The following is a 20135-nucleotide window of genomic DNA, read 5'->3' on the forward strand; positions in this document are numbered from 1 at the left end:
CAGAAATGAAAATTATTTAAGGCATTTAACTGTGATGTGGAATTGATGCTTTTAGAGCCTGATCTCACATTCCTCCCTTAAAAAAGGCTGAGGCTGGGACGCCAGATTCCACCTCATTCGGATTCATCAGGCTTACTCCTTAGAACTTAGAAACACCATCAGCATCAAAGGGTACAATCCTTTTGGTAGGACTGGAAATGCTTTGGACTCATCCTGCAGCCCTCACAGAGCCAGACGACCATTTATGTACCCCACAGAGAGTTGCACCCCCACAAACCTCCTAAAGGAGAATCCTCCGCATCCAGGAAGCCAGCTGCAGGATTCCGGGTCTGAGGAACAGTTTAAGTCGGTGTTGGCCCTCGGGAGCACACCAGCCCAGCCTCTCAGTCCTTATTCCCTGAGCTATGTGAGAGACGCAGCCATCCTTTGATATTCTGGAGACGTTCCCAGGAGGATTATGAATTGGTCGGCTTTTGCTCCCTCTCTTTTTCGTGGTACATGGAATGACTTCAAATAGACATCAGCTTTATATATGAAGACATAAAGAGCTCCTGTTTTTCTGTAGCAGAGCCAAATGCAGTTCTTATTCTAAGTGGAAAGGACGAGTCTTTTCTAAGAGAGACTCAAGTCGTGTGCTGATTTCACTCAGGTCACTTCTTCCCTGAACCCTCCTATGTAATTAATCATGTTCCATCCTGGTTCTATCTAGAGAGTCGGGATGATTTACAAAAGGCTCAGAATAAATTAAAGATCAAAGAACGTGGTTTTTCTAAAGAAACCTATGTCATTTTGCAATGAATGTTAAACACACATCCCCAAGCAGTGTCAATTTTAATTTGATTTTCACATTCTCTTGTCAATGGTACTTTGTAGAAAATCCAAATCTTTTATCCCTGCCCTCTCCCCCAACCTTGGGGGGAATGTATTTAAATTCTTAGCTATTTTTGGACCTACCACCTCCCCAGAACCCAGTGTAGTACATCCTCATTTGGCTTATATTAACTCATTTTTATTGTGTAAATGATTGTTCTCAAGATTGTGATTTATGTACCTTTCACCAAGGGGGCAGGAATAAGTTAGTGCTAAACAAAGCAAGTTGTTAGATATTGACCCTCACCAAGCGTACCTAGTTTATGTGATACGAAGACATAAAATCTGAGTAATAGAAGCAAGAACAAGAAGTTGAAGTACGAATATAATAAAGTAGCTGGAACTGCAGCACTCCCTGAACTGAAGGCCTTGGAGGAGTTTTATATTCAATTTTATATGTTCCGAGTTAATATATTGAGTTTTCTCATACATCTGATACTGAGCTAATCCCAGCCAGTGTTGTGGGAATACCCAGTTTATTCCCTAACTCACTTACCTACCTTCATTTGAAAATGCTTACAATTCCCCAGTCCAGTACGGGGCCCTCCTATCCTAGGCCTCCCCTCTCGAATGCACCTGATGGACTGAGGTATAGAAATCGCAGCCAGAAATGAACTGGGTTTCTGTCACTGACCGTGTGCATCTGCTAACGCGCCGTTCGATTGTGTGTTCTGAGGGCGTCAGGTTAGTGTTGTGAGGATGCTAGAGGTCATTGTCTTTGCCTTCAAAGTGCCTATAAACAGCAGGACCAGCAGAGCTCTCGGTTCAGAGGGCACAGTCCTGCACCTCTTCATCATACAATGGCTTCTGTATCACACAATAAAAAAATGAAAGAAAACATAAATCAACAGCATATTTATTCTGAAAGCACAAATGTTTTCCAGCTTCAAGATCCCAGGAGTTTCTCCAGACAATTATAAATACTCGATCTTTATTAATACGAGCAGGGGATAAATTGCTTCTTACAATCCAGACATTGCTCCAGAGAGACAAACTGGGAATTTCCAATTTACATAAAAGTTATTTTCCAGAAGTTTACTTTCACATGATTTATTTTGAGCTTGGGCTACAGTTCCCCAGAGAAAAAGTGATATGTAGTAATAATAAGCTAACATTTTAATAAACCTTTTTTTTTCTTGTTATCGAGCACTTTGGAGAGAATGATGTAGTGCAAGGCTTTCGAGCCAACCAGCCCTTCACATCCAGGTTCTGCCCTTAGACAAATTACTTGACTTCACTAATCTATGGAGAATTTTTAAAATGAGGATGAAAATACCAACCTCCCAGGATTGCTGAAAATAAGTCAGTCCAGTGCCAGTGCCTGACTCGTGCTCTCTCTCATCTCCTGCCCCTGCTGTGGTTTTATGAGTACAAGAAGGACCACCACTTGCGGTGGGAACAGATAAAAAGGAAAATCCCCTTGCAGTAAGTAGAACATTATCTCCATTTTTTCTTAGAGTCCGTTTTGTACAGTAACCCAAACTGATGTGGTAGTTCTCTCCTGCCATGTAATGTTTCTTGAGCTCGTGCTGTGCACCAGGCACTGTGCTCCCTGAATCCTCACAGTGACCCTGCAGTCAGTAGCTGGTGGAGTTGGGTTCCCAGTCAGTGCCATCAAACTTGACTCCAGCCTTTTTCTCCTGTACCACACAGGTACTTGGCTGGTTACATTTTCCCAAGGCTGCTTTAATCTAGTGGCAAGAGAGATTACTGAGTTGGAAAGTGAACTGGGTTCTGCATCTCTCTCTATTTATCCCTATCAGATCTAAATCTTTGCCCCGTCCAATTGTCTGTAAAACTCTTCTAGATAAAATCTGCATCCAAACCGTTGGGGTGGGAGAGGGAAGTTCCTGATTTTCTGGAACGCAAGAGGGGAATCCACTGAGTTAGTATTTACATATTCCCTTTCTGAGCTCCGAAGATTTGCTCATCTTTGCACTGTTTTACCCTAAGAAGAATCAAGTTTGAAGTCAGATATTCTTAAACATATTCTTACATGTGTAAAAATTTAAAACTTTGATGATTCCGATCCTAAGGCCCTCGTGCTGTGGCTGTTTGGAGGCATGAGTGGAGAAAGTTCTTAGAAGGGAAAGATAACCACAGAATTTTCCACAGATTTTTTTTTTTTTTTTTAAATCACATTGGAGGTGGGGGTTCTTCCATGTTGACATGCCTGGTGTGGTTAAAGAAGCCAGACACAGACATAGATCTAACCTGGCTCCACAGGTAACATGCTCTGTGACCTTGAGTATGTTACCTGAAGTTTCCCCATTTGTAAATGGGCTGTGACAGGTGCATAACAGAAGTCCAGACATCTCATTTCCTTAAATATCAAAGGCTTTTGAATTGAAGGAGGGGTAGGAGTAGGAAATTTCTTAGACTTTTGGATTGGGGTTGTGGTAGAAGGAGGGAAAAAGGCTGGGGGGAGGCGGGTGGTTGATGGAGTAGTTGTGCAGAATGAGAGACTTTTAATACACCGGTCAAATTCTCCTTGTGACTAGGGCTGTCCAGACCTCTTAACTTTTCAGCCTTGACACAGTACTTCCAAGAGGTTCAATGCAGTTTCATTTTCAGAAAAAAGACAGCAGGAAAAAATGGGGAGACCAGAAAAGTGATGAATTTTTATAACATTTAAGTAATTTCCAAAGGCTTTTTCTGGTACCTTTCATTCCCTTTGCCTCTTTATCTCTGTGAAAATCAAAGTTTATATAAATAACTTAATGAGGACAGAGAAAATGACTTAGAATTGTGCATTTCATCATCTCAGAATCCAGGTGTCAGATCCATTTAATTCAAGTATTCTTTAAAATATTATGATTTGCCAGAAATCAAGCCAGATACTTCATGACTCAGAATAACCATTTTACTCTCCCTTCCCACTCTCCAGTTCTCTGCATATTTCATTCTTCGCCCAGTGCAAAATGGGGGAGTAAAATCCTAGCAAAGTTCTTCACTGCAATATCTACTATTAACTAAATCAATAGAATACCTGTTCATTTCTTGTGAAATGCTACATTAAGACTTTCTTGAACTGTCACTTATTATGAAAAGTAGCATCTCAGCAGTTTCAATTCCTCAGAGGTTAACAAACTTGGTCGTGGTTCTTAATGGCCAGATGAGTAGGCTTGACCCTCGGAGAGTTAGAATATAGTGGTGGTCTGGGCTTGCCTGCCCTGGCTTCTTTGAAGACTATCTTCTCAGGAGCCACTCCCTAATCTTGGTGGAGAGGAGTCCTCACACCACATATAGGGAATGATGTGAGTCTGTAGCAGCCTTGCCAGAGCCACTAAACACAGCTCTTTGCTGATGCCAGGCCAAGCTCAAAATACCTTACAACACAGCTGAGGCCATGGTGAGCCCAGCTGGCCAGAGCACAGGAGCAGTGTCTCTGAGGAGGGCTACCCAGACCACTCCCAACCCAGGTACACAGGTTCCCTGATGTTCATGAGGAACATTTGAGGACTAGGATGTATAGGTAGGAAATAAGGTGATAGAACAGGCAGGAAGATCAGAAAGGAGCTTTTGGGGATGCAGGGTGAGAGTGCTAGATGATGGGTTTTAGAGCTATTGGGTGGTTTTTATGAGTTCTATTCCTGGGCCAGTTCTAAATACATGAATGCAGGAGCACATGTGCTGGACAGTGTACCCAGACCGCACTGACATCTGATACTTTAGCATCTGGTGAATCCTAGCAGTGGCATGGCTGCTTTTAGAAGGCTCCAATTGAGTTCCATAGGACTGACCCCACAAAGTTCTTTGTTGTTGAAATCTTTGATGCTCTGCACAGATTAAGCATACAGAGCCATCTATATACTTTATATACATAATAGAACCATCTAATTTATACTTTTCAGTTCCCATGAAAGCATTTCTTGTTCTTTTTGTGGATTTAAGTCTAATTACTTCACTGGATAATTATAGAAGGAGATGGAAGACAAGATGTTCCTATATCTAATGACACTTTGCTAAGAGAGCTATGTCTTTATTTTTTTTTTTTTTACTTTGATCGGCATCTTCAATTCCTTCCGTTGCTTTGTTTCTAAAAGTTTGATTTTGAAAATTAAATACTATGGATAAGGAGATTTGGGGGGTTTTTGTTTTTTAGTTTTAAAAGGCTTAAAGTTAGGAATATGGCTTTGCCTATTCATGGCTGTTCTAGCGGCTTGCTATAGTGCCACCTTCTGTTGAAGTTTCTTTTGACAGCCATTGGTCACTGAATAAAGGAAAATCTTGGATGTAAAATTCAGCTAACCTGGAAAGCTTGACAGAGTAAAATAGAGTTAGACTTTAGCTAATTGCTAGCTGCTTACTAACTTTTGTAAAAATTAAAATTCAAACTATCTCTTCTTGGTGGAAAGTAATTGGGGAATTAAAACTGCATTGTTATTATTATAAGATAATTTGGTATTGCTTATTGAACACTTACATATTAAAGATAGGTGTATTTTAGACATGGCGCAAAATATCAGTATGTATTAAGGTTTGTATAAATGGCACTTCAGGGTTTACTACTAAAATTTTGGTGACAGTAAATTCTACATACATTTTTATAGGCAACAAATGCAGAAATTATTCTCCCCTAAATCACTCTGTGATATTTACTGAATGCAGAGTTGACAGCGCTAAAGTAGGCAAACTGGACTAACCTAGATGTTCCAAAAATAACTTGTCTTTTCTTTTAACTTTCTCCTTATGAAGAATTCTCTTCCAAAAATTTGACCACAAATGCAAGGACTGAGAACTCATGTCAAAAGTTTTTCTCTTCATACTTCTGGTTCTGTTAAAATGAAATATGGCTCCTGGAAGTCAGACAAAATTTCCATCAGCGGATTTTGTAAACTGATTTTGGATCATCTTAGGTAGGGCTTAAATTAGACCTTGAGATAACCGATTATACTTAATTTGCTTAGCGTTTTGTCCGGAATTCCTAACGGGGAACACACTTCAGGCTAAATGACTTGTGCGTTATTCGGAGCGGGGAATAGTCTGGAGCTGGCAAACGTCGGAGATTCCGTCCACAGGTTAACCTCACGGCCCCCTGTGAGCATTCCTTCTAGTTTGCTCTCTGAAGGTGTCGCTTTTCTCTCTCTCCCCCCCCAGGGACCCTCTGAAAATCCAGCAACTCCAGAACCAAATCCGACTGGAGCAGGAGGCCGGCACGCGGCACCAGCCGCCCGCCGGCGCCCCGCGCAGCGCGCCCCCGTCGCCGCCCTTCCCGCCGCCGCCCGCCTTCCCCGAGCTCGCGGCCTGCGCGTCGCCCGCCTGCCCGGAGCCCATGAGTGCGCTCGCCCCCCGCTGCTCCGCGCCCGCCATGCAGTCGTCCGGCTCCTTCAACTACGCGCGCCCGAAGCAGTTCATCGCCGCACAGAACCTCGGCCCCGCGTCGGGCCATGGCACGCCGGCCTCCAGCCCCAGCTCCTCCAGCCTCCCGTCGCCCATGTCCCCGACCCTGAAGCAGTTCGGCCGCGCGCCGGCACCGTCCTTCGCGCAGTCCTTCGGCGCCGCTGAGGCCGAGGCTCCGTGGTGCCAGTCCTCGCCGTCGCCCCCGCCGCCGCCCCCGCCGGTCTTCAGCCCCACTACGGCCTTCCCGGTGCCTGACGTGTTCCCGCTGCCGCCGCCACCACCACCGCTCCCCAGCGCGGCCCCGGCCGCCCTGTGCACCTCGCCCACGGCCCGCTTCGGCCACAGCCAGACGCCCGCGGCCTTCCTCAGCGCCCTGCTGCCCTCGCAGCCGCCCCCGGTGGCCGTCAATGCCCTAGGCCTGCCCAAGGGCGTCACCCCCGCGTGAGTGACAGCCGCACCCCCTCTGCCTCCCCACCCGCTTGCCCGCCCCACACACCCCTACCCTAGTACTCCCACTAATCCACAGCCCAGGGGTAGCGCTCCTCCGTTTTCTCGTTCCTTTCGTCAGGGTTTAGATTCTCATCACCGCAGCTTTGCCAACTATTCTTCCTTAGCTGTTTTACCGTTACCAAGATCAGTACTTTCTCTTCTGCCTTCAACAACTGAAGACTCTTGGTCAGAAACTACCCAAAATCTACGCCGGGCTCTTGATAATTTTGATGGCAGGGGCGTTAGCTACCACGTAGAGCATCGTGCTAAGCAATCACGTTCCTTACCTCATTTGATTCACTCCTGAGAGCTATCGCTGGCTCACTTACAGCTGAGGATTCCCGGAAAGAATTTGCTCAGGGTCACATGAGCCCCTCAACGAAGATCCGAATTCCTGACTCCAAATCCATGCTCTTACCAACGAACCACGTATCTTAGTACCTCAGATCAGGATTGTAATAACTGTGGAGAGGCTTGGTTATTAAGTTATACACCTTATGTTTTTTAAAATATCTACATTAACAATTAAAAAGTAAGTCTTTACATATATGTAGTAATTGAGGGGAAGGCAGACAGACATGTAAATGTCTTTGTGTCATCCTTACGGGTGAGGACGTGTGAGATCTAGTGAAGAAAGGATGTGCCAGTTCTGTCCCCTGACTAACCGTAATCTCTAGGTAGACTACATAGATCCTCCGTCTCAGTTTTTCTGTTTGCAGATAATAAGTACTTGTCTTTCCTTGCGTCACAGTGATGATGTGGCAGCCACTGGAAGTCTTTAAATAGAAAATCTACAAGGATAATTAAGATGACTTCTACAAAAGTACATGAAAGCCTTCAAAAGAAATCTATCAGATAGGTGTTTGGCCCATATTATTGATGACTAGCACATACTCATTTTATGAAGAGCTCAAAAGCAAGTACCATTCATCAAAGGTCAAGCTAATTCCTACATCTCTGAAATAAACTCTGAAATCCTACTTCAGAGTCTCCTAGACTCCAAATATTGTTCAGGGAAAAAAGAAGGAAATTCTCCTGGAGAAAAAAATGAAAAGACCTTAGAATTTAGGTACTATTCATTCTGTGAAAAATTGCCCATTTGGGGATGTACTAACACGTTAGACAGCATTGCCATGTTTGCCTTTGGCAAGATGTATGGAGGAGCTTCTGTTAGCAATCTCTCGTTTCATAACTGCTTTCTAAATGTTGATTACATGAATTCTATATTTGAATCCGGCTTCTTCTCAAATCTTTATTGGTAAAAGCTCAAATGAATATATAAGTAGAATAAAGGAGAAGAGTTTGTGTAGTAATGTTGTGATAATGGGATTCTACTGAAAGTTGAGTGAGTCAACCTGTCTGAGAAAATGTTTTTCTCCCCTCTTCTTGGTTTTCTTTTATTTGGCTGCTAGGAAATGAAGTATTCTCTTGCCACAAAGAAGCTAACTGTTAGATTGAAAAAGTGGGAGTTTGTTGCTTGACACTGTTTTGTCCCTCTTACTAGGAAATGGTACCAAATCTTGCTTACCAGGAAGAAAAACACTTATCTGTGTAATATCTCTCCTCCTGAACAAAGACTAGACTGTCAAAGGTATTGGGTTGTCATACCTTTTATCATCTTAAGTAGAAACAGTAGTATTTTCTGATCTTTGAAATTCTCTTAAGAATATATGCAGTTCTAAGAGCTTAACTCAAGTAAAAGAAATATTTTCTCTTATCTATCATAGTTATTAATTTTATGGAGTAAAACATTTTATGAATGTTACCACTAAAGAATCTGGTACCTCCTGCCATTTCTTTAAAAAGTAATGGAGAAGTCATGCTAGCTTTGTGGATATCTATGGAAAACTGTACCCAAAGTTAGACACTGTGGCACCAAAGATAAATGGCAATACAGACTGCAGATTTTTATCTCTATGCCAGTCCAATAACCACTATTGTATGGTTACCCTTTTGTCTCCAAGAATTTTCCTTTTGCTAAATAACACATACTTGAAGAATTCACTCTTCCGGTTTGATACATGTGACTTTTGGAACACGTTTCTCCTCTGGTATATTATGGGATCCCTCATTTGCATTCTGAATTAAAGATGAAAGGATAGCTATTTTTTCCATCATAATAATTCACATGATTTGCCAAAGATTGAATGTCCCTGTTAGGGACGCCATGACTACAAATTATGGCATCCTTGAACTTGTAGGAACTGGCAAACTGTTGCCAAATGAATCTTTTACTTTCATTTATATTTCACTGTGAATTTGTGATTATGATAGCAAATTCAGTTCCACTTATATATGTAATTTCTCTGGTTGTTTTGTCATATTTGTCAAGTGCCAGTAAACAGACTGATTACACGATTTATAAGTAGAAATACAGTGTTTTTGCCTGCCTTGTTTTATCAAAATCCTAAATATGTCAGTTACCTCAGTTTTCTTAATCAGTGGCATACTAGTTGTTTTGTTCTGTTTGTATGTTTAGCCTTTTCCTCATTTTAATCCGGAAAAGGGTAGGCTGGTCATGCACTAAGGTTTTAAATAGTCCACGAAGATAAGGTTCTATTTCTCCTATGTCTGGGTAGCAGAGGTCGGACAGGGAACAAAGGCCATGGATGCCAGGGATCTACCACAAGGTCAAGAAGGCCACTGATAGTGAGCTGTACTCAGACTCACAGCAACACTATTTGGTTGTTGGTTGATGGCAGTTTGGGGAACTTCTGCCCATCCAGTTCCTCCAGTGCCTTTCTTCAGACAGCTGCATTCTTCCCCAAGGTGACCGGGGTCACTAGCGGCTTCTTAAAGCTTTTGACAGACACAAATGTGAACTTGACTAAATCTTTCAGCTAGGGGCAATGAGGAGAAAACATGCCTTAGAAAGAAGCCTGTTTGCAAGTTGATAAAATTCATGTATCCTTCTCCCCTCACAATGGCTGATAGGTTTACAGCTTCCACTGCTGTCACCCTGTTCCTCTACACGGTAAATCTCCTATGAGGTGGTGGGAATCCGGAGGATTTGGGAATGCTCCCTAGGAAGAGCGCAGTAGTTGTGTCTCTGATGGTCTCTGAGCAGCTGTACCAAGTCTCCAGGTGAATCAGATCAGAGCTATCTCCAAAAACCAGACTGGCACTGGCTGGCACTGTAGTTTTTGTCCACCTTCACATTCTTAGAATCTGTTCTCATAAGGGAGTGCCACAAAGCCACAGTGCTATAATGTTTCATACTCTTAATTGTCTCTCTTATATAAGTAGGCCTTTGGTTTGAAATGTTATCCCATGTTTGTCAAAAGGAAAAGCATGTGTCAATAAGAGCTTTTATATGGATGTTTTTGTGAGAGCTTATACTCTGTAGGCATTCAGCTCTTTACATGATCTCATTGTCCCACTCTTTCTCCCCGATTTATAAGAAACAGGTAGGTGGGGACACTGTCATCACTGCGCATTCAAGGTGAGAGTGCCAAGAGGTGAAGGGATTTCCCAGGGTTCTGGAATAAGCCTGAGCAAAGACAGAGTCATGTGACTTAGCCTGGGTGTATTGCCCAGGTTGATCGCAGATAAAGCTGATGTCTACTATTTTTTGATCAAAGAAAACAGCTGCAAACCAACAAAACAGAAAACCCTAAGTCTTAAGGAAAAGTTTGTAAAGATTTATTTGTACTTTAGGCAGTTTCTCAAGTCAAGACAGTAGTTAGATAGTAACTAACAGGAAAAACAAAAGCTGCATTGGATTCTGCAGACATTATCATCTCATTATTCCTGTCTTTCTCCCATCTTGCAGGAAATAAGTAGGTGGGGGGGGCTTTGTCATTCCCTATCAGAGGCAGAGGCCTGAAGGGGTTGGGGGCTTCCCTAGGGTCTTGTTACTGGGTTCACTAGTATCTTAGAAGATCACCCAGAACATTGCATCCAGTCCTAGGCAAGTATTTCCTGGCAAATTAGCAAATGAGATCTCATGGGCGGCTGTGACTGATGATGATTCTGTTGAAATGTCTGCCCCTGGAACAGATCAGAATCCGACATCCTCATCTTGGATGGCTCTGTACCAAGTTGTGGTAGAGTATACACATGTGTGTAAGTTTTTTCTTTAGAGAAGCCAAAAGATAATGTGAGGAGAACTTAATATATTTACAAAGGCATCTATTTTCCTTCAGGTATGAGCTCAGGTTAGCCACTTGTACTCTAACAGCTTTGGTTTCATAATAAAATTCAGTTAGAAAAAATAGAATTGATATACAAAAACTCAGTTTGTGTATCTTGGGCTCTTTTATATATTAATTCACACATTCTTGAATATGAGGGATTCCTAAATGCCAGCATGTTAATGATTCTGCTTACTATGAAATTTTGTGGACTTTAGTCACTATTAGAGATCAGTGAATATGAGAAGAGAGTAAGAGGACTTTCAGTAATTAGAAAAGTTCTTTGGCTGCTAGATAGGTACATTACCTCTTAAATCAGTGTTGTACCCTGGAGATCTGAGTTTCTGGAATACACTGACAGAACTGACCTAGAATAGTATATCAAGGGCAGGATGCTTTCAAGATTATTCAGTAGCTAAGAAAAAAAAAGAAAACCTCTTAGGATTTGGTGGTGGTTGCATCTGGAAGATTTTACCTTCCATATGCATGTGTATATGTTTAAGGTGTTTTTACCCCCCAACCACATGAATATTATTTTAAAATGGTAAGTGACTTACTCTTGAAGCTAGAGTAAACAGATCAGTAATATTTTTTTGCAGAGTTGGGCTGAACTGTATATATACTGAAGTATTTCTATTCAGTGTGGTAGGCTTGTATGAATTGTTTACTGGTTAAGATCTGCTTCTGAGTATGGGTTTTTGTGAAGAGTTCTGGTTTTAGTAACAGTTTACTTTGAGTAAGCATTTAAGCATTTTTATTTTTAATTGTACAAGCCACCATGAAAGGAGATCATCTCTTTGTCACCAAGTATTTTTAAAATTTCCTAATAAGTTGTTGCTCTTCATTTATCAAAAGTGGTCCCATTTGGGAGAACCAGCCACAGTGATTTTACTTTAAATTCCAAGAAAGAATTAGTTTTAGAGGAAAACAAACTCAGTTGCAAAAACTTTGCCTCAAAAACTTACAACTATTTTTCTTTTCTGTTGCCTCTACCACAAAAGAATACTCCACTTTGGTTTCTACTAGAACATTATATACTAACTCTTAGCTCTGTGCTCAGTTTTAACACAGTTGCTTGAAGTGTTTTCTGAATTATGTTAATCCAAATGAGATACTCTCTGAAAAAAAGAAAAGGTTCCATATTAAAATAAGGCTGAGAAGTATCCAGTACCTCTTTTCTCAGGGTTCACAATGCCCTGGTGACCCTGCCAGGCCCATTCAGACTGTGATTGACTGCATTGTGTAATACAGTCACCCAATCACACTCCGTCCCTTCCTAGCACTTGACACCTTCCTGCTGTGTCCCTCCTTCCACCCTTTTACTTCCCAATTCTGCCAGCCCCACCTTAGAATATAATTTTTCTAAATACAGTCACTTAGTTTTGTTCAACATTGTATTCTGAGCACCTAGAACAGAGTTGAACATGAGAAGCCAATCAATAAAGGTTATTTGCAACTTTTCGGAAACCAGTCAAGAGTTCTTGGTATCTTTTTAAACTCCTTTCCCTTTTTCATTCTGTTCCCCTCAGCCAGTTTCGTCTCCCTGACCGACTTCCATACTGGGCAGTTTCCATTGGCCTCTCCAGAGCCACCCTTAGTTTGCCAGGCACTGATCCAAGTGCTTAATATGTAATTAGCTAGTGTCATTTTCCTACTAATCCTATGAGATATATGTTCTTAATACCTAGGTTTTACACTTCACAGAGGAGGAAACTGAGGCATGTAGCCATTAGTAAATGGCCAAACCACAGTGTTTGAGGCACTAAAAAACAAGACACAGTCTCCCTTCTACACCTTTATTCCTGCTGAGTCTGAATTCCTTCTCTCCCTATCTCTACTCATCTGCATCCTTATCATCTTTCAGGATTCCCTCTTTCATAGAGTCTTCTGCAGTCATGCTAGCCAGAACTCTCTTCAACTTTTTTAACTCCCATTGCACCTAGAATTACTAAGACATAGTTTGTTCCTTCATTTATTCTCCAACTTGATTCTCAACCCCTCCGAGGTCAAAGACCACCCTGTAGGATTTGATCTTCTCCTTGTTGTGTAGAATGCTTTTTAGACTATAGTGATAACGCTTTTGTTGTATTATTTTCACTTTTATGCAGAGAATTTCTACTGCACAGAATTCCAAGATGTCATCAGGTGACACAGTCACTTATCTTACAAACCAACTATGCAGTTACAGGCTTAACAGAATTTGTATTGATGTATTTGCCTAGCATTGTACCTTAGTATATACTCAGTAAGTAGTTGTGCAGTGACTATTAGACATTTAAAAATCTTTCAATTGATTGATTTGATTTCAGTGTTAATTGTTCAGAATGAAGAGAATATGTACACCTTAAATTCTGTGAGTAAGAGAAAATAATGTCTTTAGCAGGAAATAGAGATGAAGTAAATGCTCCTCTAATGCTTGTGATCTTTCTGTGTTTGGGGAATCCCCTTGTTAAAAGAAATATAGAATGACCAGGGTTTTTTTGAGGGTCAAAGAGTAATTTTAATTGTACTCTTTGAAACAATAAAATGCTGGGTGGCAGGAACCCAAACCAAGGTGAATGGCTTCTCTATGAATTGTCCCAGAGCAGTCATTCTTAAGTTCCCTAAAAAGTCAAGTATACTGAGAAATGCTTTTTAAACCACGGGACTTATTCTGTCATGAATAGACAGGTGTTTACTTGTTCAAGAGGACTTGTGGCTGTCTTTTTAAAAAAACAGTTCTCTCTTTCTATTATTTAGATGATCTGTTCTGGCCTTGAGAGCCGCCCTTTGCCCTTTCTTTCTTATTTGGGCAGAGAACACAGCTCTCAGTGTATCCTGCCTGCAGAGACACTGAAGCTTCTGTCTCAGTGGCTGCTCGTTATCACATAGCTGTGCAACTCGTCTATGTTGTCAAGCTTAAAGTAGGAATAGGAACCCGTGTGTTCCCAATATATATAACACAGAGCTGGCTTTCATTTTATCTTTCAGGTGACTTCAGAATACACCTCTTCTAAGTTCACAGAGGTTAAGGCTTTAGTCAAATGCAGCACAGAAATTTATTTCCAAAACTGTGTAATTTGTATGTGTTCTGAGCCTGACTTTTTACATGTGGTTTGATTATAGATGGCTTTGGGGCAAATTTTCTTGCCTAAGAGGCGAAGGCAGAGAGAGGTCAGAAGTGAAAATAGAGGGGTGCCTAGGTGGCTTAGTCGGTTGAGCATCTGCCTTCAGCTCAGATCATGATTCCAGCCGGGGTCCTAGAATCACCCTGAGTTGGGCTCCCTGCTCAGCAGGGAGTCTGCTTCTCCCTCTGCCTTTGCCCCTCCCCTCCACCCTTCCCACCCCTCCTCTTCCACTCTCGAATAAATAAATAAAATATTTTTCTTAAAGATTTTATTTAAGTGTGCCTGGGTGGCTCAGTCAGCTAAGCAACTGCCTTCGGATCAGGTCACGATTGTGGACTCCCTGGATCAAGTCCTACATCGGGCTCCCTGCTCAGCGGGGAGTCTGCTTCTCCTTCTCCTCTGCCCCTTTCCCTCTCCTTTGCTCTCTCTCTCTCTTTCTCCAAAATCTCTAAATATTTTATTTACCTATTTGAGAGAGAGAGAGAGAGAGCATGAGAGGGGAGAGATCAGAGGGAGAAGTAGACTCCCCGTGGAGCAAGGAGCCCAGTGCGGGGCTCAATCCTGGGTCTCTGGGATCATGACCTGAGCTGGAGGCAGATGTTCAACCAACTGAGCCACCTAGGTGCCCCAATAAATAAAATCTTTGGCGGGGGAGGGAACAAGAAGTGAAGATGGCTATACATACGTTTACTTACTCCATTAACGTTATTCAGGTCTGCTTTTTGACAAGCATTTTGATTAACCAGAGGCAGGGTGCGAAGAAACAATTAAAAAGAGCATATATTAATAAAGTTTGATAAGTGCTATGAAGAAAACAAACACGGTACAATAACTAATGGGTAGACTTGGCCAGGGTCCTCCTTTCCAAGGGGACAATACACTGAAACCTGCAGGCTGAGGACATTGTCCTGAGAGAGTAAGGGCCAGAGGTGCCAGGCTCAGGAAAGCAGACACAGAATGCACATTTTTGCTGAAGGATTGTATGGTTCCAAAAATTGAGGTTGTAAGTCATGATTCCTATGGCTCTTTGTGGTCATGTGTCACAGCTTCACCACCCAACTCTTAAAAATCAAGATCAACTTCCAGGCAGTACGATACAACAGAGTCTGACCTGGTTTTTCATATTCAAACACAGGATATCATAATATTTTCTTTAATACCAGTGTTTAACGCCCTCCATTTGAACTTCAAAGCAAATGACTAGAAAAGGAGGAACCTGGAAAAGCTATCAGGATATTTTCTGCAGTTCATGTCAGAAGACTCAACTACCAGGAGATCAAATGCACCTGGTTTACTGATTTACATAACAAGTGTGGGGTCAGGTGGCTCCACCAGTAGGTCACCTGTGTCCCAAAAACATAATCAGGGCTCCGGGGTCTCTTGTCTTTCCAAGCTGTCATCATCAGCATGTTGCAGGTTCTCCCCTTGATCTCAGTGTGGACGTAGCAGTGTAGGGCGTCACATTTTAACACTGTGGGAGCCAGTGAAAGAAGAGGGGCACTTCTTCCTGCGTGTTGCTTTTTAGAGATGAGACATTTTTCACTAGAGCACCTCACCCTTTCCAACTTCCATTTCCCAATCCAGTGGCCAGGCTCCATCACCTGCCTCTGGCCACACTAACCACTGTCCACAGGACCACAGGACCGTGACCATTCGACATAGGTCAGTCACGCCTGAATTTGGGGAGGCGGTCACCTTCTCTAAGCACACTGGAGGGTGAACCCCCACAAAATCAGGGGAAGTTCAGCAAAGAACCGGGAGAATGGACAGGAGCAGCACAGGCCTCAGGACTCTCCAGTATTACTAATGAGAGCGGAGTGCTCCTCGGTCACAGGATGCCCATGTGCCTGACAAGTGACCCTAGTGCCTTGTGCTTTTGTCCTGCAGGGGATTTCCAAAGAAGGCCAACAGAACTGCTAGAATAGCTTCTGATGAGGAGATTCAAGGCACAAAGGATGCTGTCATTCAAGACCTGGAACGAAAACTTCGCTTCAAGGAGGACCTCCTGAACAATGGCCAGCCGGTACGCAGAGATGGATTTGGGGCCTGAACTTGGAATAGTAGCTACCCACATCAGAGAGCTCTTCCTTCACTTTGGTTCTTGGAGTTTGGCCGCAAAATTGATTTCATTCACCCTAAATCTCAATGTTCTTAGCGTTATGCCCTGAATCTGGGGAAAGGGGAGAAAGGGGAAAGGCTTCCCTCGACTTGGCCTCCACTCTTTCCTGCCATTCATGAAAACCATTCTTGGAGTGAAGTTGGCAAGTTGCAGACAAAGAGGAAGGGCTGATTTTAAGATGGGGACTAAAACAAATGAGGAACTGCAGCATTACAAAGAAACAGGAACAAATCTGGGCCAGGTAGGAGGGGGAAGGTGTGCTCTGGAATGATCTGTATCTACCAAAAGGAGAATGTGGATTCTCTGACATGTACGCCTTCTACACAAAGGCTGTCTTTACTGAGGAAATGACCCCTGAAGTCCAGTACTGTTCTAGTAGACCATTACTAGATACTGATTTGGTAATCTGAAAGAGTAACGCTTGTTTCACAGTATTGTTCTGCTATCTGTACAGTAGATCTGGTAAACAATGTATGTATATAAGATGTTTTTGCCTTTGGACTTCAGTATTTCCTCATCAGTTGTTTCTTGTTTTTTACTGACCCATCCTCTTATCACATCTGAGTATTTTTAAGGGGACAGGAAGAACAAGTCTCGTAAATAAGGTTTTCCGGGTGAAGGAAAGGAGACTTGTGTGGCTTTATTTTGGAATTATCACCAGAAAATTTGTCCGGCTCTTAAGCAGAAGAAAAAGGCCTCTTTGTGGAAAAGCTCCCTCTCAGATACCTTTTTCAGAGTAGAAAGCTCTCTATGTTAAGTATGTTTTCTAGGAATTTTAATTCTCACACATTGATAAATAAAAATGTGAGAACAAAACTTGTTTGATTGGAAAGGTGAAGGGTAGAGGAAGGGTGCTGAGTGCTGCTTTTAATTATTAGGGCATCCTAATCTGAGTTCAGGAAGATTAAAATTCTAATGAGATCTTGTGTTGGTCACTCATTTCATTGAGAATAGAAGATTTTCACAAAGGGAAAATATTTTCTCCCTGAAACAAGTAATTGCATGTGTAAATGTGCATACTCTGGAAGTTTTCCCTGGCTCTGTCAACTAAAGCCTTTGAAAGATTAAAACAAATACTTATGGGAACTTACTCAGGCCAGGTAAAGGCATTTCTCCAGTTTTTTGGGTCTCTGTTTAAATATTCCTTATGGACTAAGAATCTCTTGCTCAAAGAGACTTAAGACATCTATAAGCTGTTATATTATACTATGTATATTATATGTATATCTATCTGTTTAGCAGTGAACGATGTTCACAATGAGTTCCATAGATTACCACATTTGAGAGTTTAAAAGGACAACTTTTTCCTAGTGCTGCATATTATTCTATTTCTTTTTTTGGCTTCCATAGACAGGGCTTGGATATCCACATGGCCTAGTGGTTTAGAAACAAAATTGAAGTAAATTTGGCTTTTAGTGGTAGCAGGTGCATTCTGGCAGAGGACTAGGTATCAAACTGGTATTTCTGCTTATAAGGAAAAGAGTGGAAATTACTCCAGTCCTACCTCTGATGTTCATACAGTTCTCCATGAAAACATGGAGAAGGCTTTTTAAGAGAGCAGGTATTTAAAACTCTTTTTGAAAATTGAATTCAGTGATTCTTTAACCGATGTGAGAAAATTAATTTAAATAATAACATACTTGGACTGAGACAGTCCATGCACCAAAACACATACCTCTATCCCGTCTTATCCTCCATCCCTTCTTTAGTAAATGAAATTATATGAACTTCAGGACTATTTGTCATTTGGCATGGACTTGTTTCACTTCCCGGTTTCAGCTGGGACTAGAACCAGCAATTACTGGAAATTGTAAATTTATTCAACATATTTTCCTGATTAGAGAGTTTCCAATAGAATTTGCATCTATGTTCAGAAGTTTGGAACTTTACTGAAATAACTTCTGTATTTTTTTAAGATCCTGCCTTACTAATTATTCTTTATTTTGAATCAAACACTTGTTTATGGGACAGAAGGTCTCTGAAAGTTCTTCTCAGACCTGTAATTCTAAGGCATTTTAGAACCAAAACTCAAAGGCAGGAAACAGCCCAACAGACAGAACAAAAACGTTGGCATTTCTTTTGTGTAAGAATGGCCCAGCAAATATATTTTGGCCAAATCTAGAGTACTGGCTGCTAGATGCAAAAACATTACCACTCTGTTAGCCTGATGGGCAAGCAGTCTTCCTCCGAGCAGAATCTTGAATTATGGATACTAGCTTTGGCAAGTATCTTTCACAGTCCTTTTGCTGATTCAGCCATGTGCAATCATTCTTTGGGGACTATTATATTTGCCTACATTCACCTGCTACACAGCAGCCTGGAAGGTGAGAATCCCAAACAGAGGGGACCCTCACTGTCAGCTAGTCTAAAACTTCCCTTATCAGAGGCTTGGAGCAGATACACTGTCTCGAAGATTGTTGGGATGGCAATAAAAATAACATTTCCTTTAAAAAATATTTTGCTATTTGAGTATCTTTTTTCTCTATATGCATCCTTAAGGATTAGCATATGACAGGTATTTTCTTTGTGGTTTCTGCTTTGTTTGGTTATTATATTCACCTTAAATTTGTGCTGTATCAGTTGGTGGCTTTCAAGAGTAGTTACCCCACCTCCCAACACAGGATTAAGCCACTAAGACCGGAAGGGGAGGTGAGAGAACAACTGAACAACTGAATGAAACAGACTCCTTTTATATACAGGTATCTGAAGGTTGAGAGAAAATAGTTACAGAAAACATCAAAACTCATTTTTTTTAAGTTCCTTATGAGGCAGTATGTAATTGTGAATTTTCTAATTTTGTATTTTCTGTGACTTGCTTTGTTTAGAGGTTAACATATGAAGAGAGAATGGCTCGTCGATTACTAGGTGCTGACAGTGCAACTGTTTTTAATATTCAGGAGCCAGAAGAGGAAGCAGCTAATCAGGTACTGAGTTCCTCTGGACTAATTAGAAAAATAATAATTATTCTCACCCCTCTCCCCATCCTCTTTATGGACACTATTCTTGGGATCAATTCTGTGAGAATTCGAGGGCAAGTCAAAATGAAAAGCAGTATTAATATCACCAATCACTCTCAGAGCTGATATTTATTGAATACATAGCATGTGCCAGACAGGTGTGTGAAGTGACTGGTAAGAGTTATTTCAGTCAGTGATACCTGTCCTTTTATCTTCTTATTGGTCAAGTTTTTTCTCCTTTCAAGTATCTTTCTGTTTTTCCTGTCCTGTGTTTTAATGCAAAACAGCTTCTGGGGAGAAACATATTTTTATTGAAACTGTATGAAATAGGTAGTGAATTATTTCCAATTATATTCTTAACATCTAGTCAAAATAAAATATGTGTATAGAAAAAATGATGTCTTTATTTTCCCTTACATATACAGTTAGACATCACTAATCAGCAGAAAACCTGAATCACTATTTTTGTTCCCTGGCTACGCTCAAGAAAAAGTCCCTTCATCAATTTGATGTAACCTGTTTTATAATCTCCACTGCTTCTGCTTGGTTTCCAGATGTAGTCTCAAGATTAAAGAAAGCATTTTAAAACAAGTTTAAAGGATCAAGTAAACTCTCATAGATGTTGAAAAATAGATCTGCCTTCAATATCTGAAGACTTTTCTGCATTAAATATTGCTACCACAAAAATCTCTTAAAGAAAACTAGAAATCTTGCTAGATTCTTATTTCTGTTATTAGTCTTCACTTCTTTTTTTCTACCATTACAGGACATTGGGTCTCCTCATGCTTCTGTAGGGAGTCCTTTGGATGGTCAAAAGGTTAAGCTTTCATCTTTCTTCCCCTTCCGGTCTTTCACTGTATCTGTTTTCTTGTGTTCTTCCTTACCTGTGTATCTGTCTTTACTGCCATATATTAATTACAAATAGTATGACCACTGTCTATTTTAATATCAGATGAACAAAATTACTGCACTACTGTGCTTTTTGTCATATATTACAAACTTGAATTTGATTCTGTCACTAGTGAATACTCTGAACTGTAAATCATTAAGTTTCTCATTTGTTATACCTTTCTGGGGGAAAATATGCTAAATCTTAAACTGATTAATTTGATAGTAA

At 41.3% G+C, this 20135-nt stretch overlaps 1 protein-coding gene across 2 annotated transcripts in view; it reads left to right on the forward strand.

The window, feature by feature from the left end:
* Positions 1–20135, forward strand: part of LOC111155014 (palladin, cytoskeletal associated protein) — a 231261-nt gene that overhangs the window by 181910 nt on the left and 29216 nt on the right. Inside the window, exons 8-10 of one of the 2 annotated variants that reach the window (XM_022515012.1) lie at positions 5971–6654; positions 15830–15965; positions 18887–18985. In XM_022515012.1, coding sequence (XP_022370720.1) covers positions 5971–6654; positions 15830–15965; positions 18887–18985 — 919 coding nt within the window. The remainder of the gene's footprint in view (positions 1–5970; positions 6655–15829; positions 15966–18886; positions 18986–20135) is intronic. The other variant, XM_022515019.1, reaches the window with a different exon arrangement.

The sequence above is a fragment of the Enhydra lutris genome, unplaced genomic scaffold, assembly GCF_002288905.1.
Source record: "Enhydra lutris kenyoni isolate GAN:26980312 unplaced genomic scaffold, ASM228890v2 scaffoldscaffold3, whole genome shotgun sequence".
In the NCBI taxonomy this organism is placed as follows: domain Eukaryota; kingdom Metazoa; phylum Chordata; class Mammalia; order Carnivora; family Mustelidae; genus Enhydra; species Enhydra lutris.